This window comes from Limulus polyphemus, unplaced genomic scaffold (assembly GCF_000517525.1).
Source record: "Limulus polyphemus unplaced genomic scaffold, Limulus_polyphemus-2.1.2 Scaffold2199, whole genome shotgun sequence".
Lineage (NCBI taxonomy): Eukaryota > Metazoa > Arthropoda > Merostomata > Xiphosura > Limulidae > Limulus > Limulus polyphemus.
The window spans coordinates 139311-144669 of NW_013667809.1; the positions used below are offsets into that span (position 1 = coordinate 139311).

General features: G+C 34.8%; 1 protein-coding gene across 1 annotated transcript in view; it reads left to right on the forward strand.

Annotated features, from left to right (window-relative positions):
- Window positions 1–5359, forward strand: part of LOC106466232 (inactive phospholipase C-like protein 2) — a 203160-nt gene that overhangs the window by 136187 nt on the left and 61614 nt on the right. Inside the window, exons 7-8 of the mRNA XM_022394212.1 lie at window positions 519–582; window positions 3690–3783. Coding sequence (XP_022249920.1) covers window positions 519–582; window positions 3690–3783 — 158 coding nt within the window. The remainder of the gene's footprint in view (window positions 1–518; window positions 583–3689; window positions 3784–5359) is intronic.

A 5359-nucleotide genomic window follows, 5' to 3' on the forward strand; every position in this document is an offset into this window, starting at 1 on the left:
ATAAATTGTGTTCACATCTAAGGTATTACACAGTCATAAACTGTGTTCACATCTAAGGTATTACACAGTCATAAACTGTGTTCACATCTAAGGTATTACACAGTCATAAACTGTGTTCACACCTAAGGTATTAAACAGTAAGGGAAGTATATATATATATGTGTGCAATAGTTAAGTTTCTATATGTCTCTCAAATTAGCTAAACGATAACGATTTGTTTTCGGTGTTTTTATAGCTTCCTGTTTATCAATGTTGTGTATATAAAATGAGAACCTGTGTTTAATGTCTCGAAGGAAAACAAAATTTTCACACTGTAGGATTTAATCAAAAAATATCAGACTTTTGGTGCATCCTGTTTTGACTTTTTGTATTGTTTATCAATGCTGCCAGCTTGTCTAATAAAAGCCAGACATAATGTTCTTTTAGCTGTAGTTTATACAACACACATGAAAGATGCATGAGTAGGTAAAGTACTGTTTGTCATCACTTGTATATAATGTATGTTGCTGTGGTTTTAGGTATTCGGGGAAAGACTACATGACTGCAGAAGATTTTCATCTGTTTCTTGAAGGAGAACAGGGGGTAAGTTTATCATTTATTAAATAATTTTATGTAGTGGCTTGTGTGAAGGGTGTTGTGTTTCTTCTTTAAAAAATTTCCAAGTCATTCTCTTTAGAGTAAAAATTTAAACAATCCCGACTAGGGTCTTGAATGACACGTGAAGTGTTCAGAAAAGAAAACTGAACTATGAAAAAGTACGTATGATAAATTACAGTCAATAAATACATGGCAATCTAAAAATTTATATTGTTAAGCTTGTATATTTTTCTAATGAATCCTGCGGACATCTTCTGACTTACCTATCTTTCACTTTACGGATAAGGTATTACGATCTGGATTAAAAGCGTGTGCTCTGTTCCAAGCTGTTGATGATATTGTTGTTACCACAGAAAAAGTAGCATCAACACCACTAGCGAACATTTGGGTTAATACCAGTGCCCAGCTTAATGCCTCATTATCTAATAGACCTGATGCAACTTCTCAGCCAACCAGGATGTTGATTAAATAATAATTGTACTGATTTCTCAAAAGACATTAATCGTACCTAACTGTATATATACACACACACGTATACATATAAACTAATGCGTAAATAGCAAAATGTGAAACAACAGTTGTTGTGCAAAGTGTAATTCAGCGGAAAAATCCATCATAAAAGCAAAAAAAAATATATCAGTGCGTCACCTGAATGATACATATTGGAAGGAAATTAAAAGTAGGAAGTAGAAAAAGGAATGTCTACAAAAGTATCAAAGTATTAAGATAAAGTTTTTGTCCGAAATTACAACTCCCTATACCTAATAAAACATCGACCTTGTAACTCTTGACAACCAGATATTTCCTAATAAGACGTCGACCTTGTAACTCTTGACAACCAGATATTTCCTAATAAGACTTCGACCTTGTAACTCTTGACAACCACATATTTCCTAATAAGACATCGACCTTGTAACTCTTGACAACCAGATATTTCCTAATAAGACTTCGACCTTGTAACTCTTGACAACCAGATATTTCCTAATAAACAAGAAACTCAATTCTGATTATTCAGACACGTTACTGTGTGATGGCTGGGTTTGGATCAGCCTTCCTTGCCTGTATATTAAAGTGTTAGAATAAATTATTCCATCACCAAATTTTTTTTCACACTGTTCTTGGAAGTGTCAGAACTAGTATAAAACGGTTATGGACATTGAGGGTAGGGGGAAGTTTGGTTTTGTTTTGAACTTTGCGCAAAGTTACTCGAGGGCTATCTGCGCTAGCCGTTCCTAATTCAGCAGTGATAGAGTAGAAGGAAGGCATCTAGCTAACAGCACCCACCGCCAACTCTTGGGCTACTCTTTTACAACGAATAGTGGGATTGGCCATCAAATTATAATGCCCCCACGGCTGAAAGAACGAGCACGTTCGCTTACGGGGATTAGAACCCGCAACCCTCAGATTGCGAGTCGAGCATCCTGACCACCAGGCTCTACCACCCCGAAGAAGGAGGAAAAGCTGACCCATATTTTAGCCATCCAAACATATATATATATACACACACCTTTATTAAGAAACCAAACGTATTACAGTAGATGATCAACAATTACTTGGCAACTATGAAAATATTTTCTGAATAAGAAAACCTAGATTTAAAGACAACACCATTAATGTAATTGACAAAACGTGGTTTGTTTCTTATTCCAATATTTGGTTGTGCCACTTCTGACCTTAATATATGATTGACATCGCCGTGGCGTAGTGTGCACGAAGTATTGAATGTAGGCAGAGGTGAGTTCATGATGCTACATGCAGAGTAAGGTTTCCTGAAGTTAATTAATTATCAGTGTTTTCTCTTCTACTTTCTTACCCATTACCTACCAGCATTTTTCGATAGAGTCGAGACCTGGATTGTTGTCAGGCCGGTGTAGTGTCCTGATCCTCTCCATTCGAAGATAGTCCTTCCCATCTGAAGCAATCAAATAAAACCTAAGATGTTTTGTCAATACACGTACCTGAGATTTCCTCTTTATTTCACTTCCACTGGATAGAATGCACGAATATTACCAACTTTTTTTTTAGCCCTGTGGCATGAGGCAGAGTCATCCTGGAATGTGAACTGGTCAACTCCATCAAAATAATCCCGAATTGTTGGCTATATCCAGGACTCTAGGATCACGATGTACTTGTTAGCAATCTTATTTTATAAGTATTCTATTTTTTCATTCTTTTTGAAGATATTTTGAAATATATTTTCGTTCGACAATATGTCAAAAAATTTAAATTAAGCTTGAAAAAAATTGTCTTCCAAATAGATACTTCTTTACTGATATAAGTTGTAATTCGGATGTGTGTGTTATAACATACGAAATACTGCTTTTATTTGAAGTATTCTTTACTTGTAATTGTATCACTGTTAGTGGTTTGCTTTACAAAAACTGAGGCGTTAATGCTTTCCAATATGAAATCCGCCTTAGTTTAGGACAACGGCTTTTTCAGATTCTTTGAAATTGCCATTTTTTATTTAACCCAACCCCAATGCAATTTATCATGTCATTTTTATGCTCACTTGTATTTCCCTTTCATAAATTTCTGGTTTAAACACACGCTCGTGGAAATGGTTATGAAGTGAACTTGTACAAGCTAACCATATCATGAGTAAAGTATGTGCAATCCAGACGTCTGAATGTTTTAATAGTCACAAAAATCTGAAACCTAGATACACAAATAACCGTTTATTGAGACTTACAACTCTGTTGCCCCCCCCCCAGTGGCACAGCGGTATGTCTGCGGACTTACAACGCTAGAATCCGGGTTTCGATACCCGTGGTGGGCAGAGCACAGATAGCCCGTTGTGTAGCTTTGTGTTTAATTACAAACAAACAAATGCAACTTTATTAGATGCCTCGTTGGCTGTCACAGTTTTTAGTAAAATATATATATATATTAGTTAATTATACCTTCGTAATGATGTTTTTGTACTCTACTGAAAAGTTTGTTTTTGATTTTATGAGACAGCTTAATATTGTAGAATTTCTGATGTAATTATTCATCATTGACTGAAATCTGTTGTTGATTTATGTAAACCTTTACATGTGCTATATTATCAGAAAATTTCAGTCTAAGGCGAAGTGTGTTATGCTTTGCAGGTGTATGGGGTAACACTGGATGAATGTAGAAGATTGATTGAAAAATATGAACCATCGGAGGAGTCAAAGAGAAAACATCAACTTTTAATTGATGGTAGGCTTTAGATTGTACAGAATCCTAACTGTCTTTCTATTTTCAGTTTATTTGTATTTCAGAATAAAACAAAAATATAGTATTTGAACTAACGTTTTTGCCACGAGTAAAATAATATGTTATTCTAGTTTTACTTTAAAAACTAAATCATTGTAAGTATAGTGTATGTGTTATAGGCTGGAAATAATCGTTACATAGTAGATACCCCTGCAGCTATTCTTAAAGTATTGTGGGGAATATAACAATTATCATGTTTAGCAGGGATACGCGTGACATAGAATTACTGTAATTTTTTCACGAACCCATGGGCGTTTTACAAGGCTTCATATAATTGTGGGGAATATAACAATTATCATGTTTAGCAGGGGTACGCGTGACATAGAATTACTGTATTTTTTTAACGAACCCATGGGCGTTTTACAAGGCTTCATATAATTGTGGGAATATAACAATTATCATGTTTAACAGGAGTACGCGTGACATAGAATTACTGTATTGTTTTCACGAACCCATGGGCGTTTTACAAGGATTCAAATAGTTGTGGGGAATATAACAATTATCATGTTTAACAGGGGTACGCGTGACATAGAATTACTGTAATTTTTTCACGAACCCATGGGTTTTTACAAGGATTCAAATAGTTGTACCACAGTAATTCGTCCCGTACCTTGCATTCAGGTAAGGCTCTATGACAGTGTTTTTAATTTTATTTTCCTTTGCATAGCTACTTTTAATGCGATGAATTTCACTACAAAACCCAAAATATTTCTTTTGTCATTAGCATCTAGTTACGAAAGTGTATTTATACCTACATAAATCATTAAATCAAGTGATGATGGTTTTCTTTACAAAGAAAATTATTTGCATTAATCTGTCAAAACCGTACAGAACTCCGTTTAAAGTAACATTACAGATAAAGTAATTCCACATTACGACTTTGTCTCTTCATAAATTAAAACTTTCTTTTAACCATGATATAAGTGTTTCTCGTTTTCGGTTCAATACCTACCGGAAACAAAACTTTAGTTATACAGAACTTATAGATGTATTGTTCTAAAAAATAAAAATGGTCAAGAGAAACTAGACTGAGTGTTGATAAAGTACAATAACAGTGAGGTATGAAGACTGTTTAACAAAAGAATGTGAAACAGATGTGATTGAAAAATATCATGGAAATTATCGCAAATAAATAATTAATATTAAGAAGATTAGTGGTAAAAATTGGGAATTCCAGTACATGAACAAAAAAAAAACAACTTTATTTTTCTGATAATCAGAAAACACTGATTCTATAACTTCTTTATATCTGATGTTTTGTTTCCGGTAGTTTTACACCGGAAATGAGAAACACTTATAACAATACATTGAAAGCTAATCAAAACACTTCAGATTTCCATGATGGCCTGCATGACGTCACTCAAACTTTACTTTATCTCACACTTTGCTCTACATGGTCATTCTAGTTTGCATCTGAAGAATAAAGGGGCCCCGGCATGGCCAGGTGGTTAGGGCGCTCGACTCGCAATCTGCGGGTCGCGGGTTCGAATCCCCGTTACACCAAACATGCTCGCTCTTT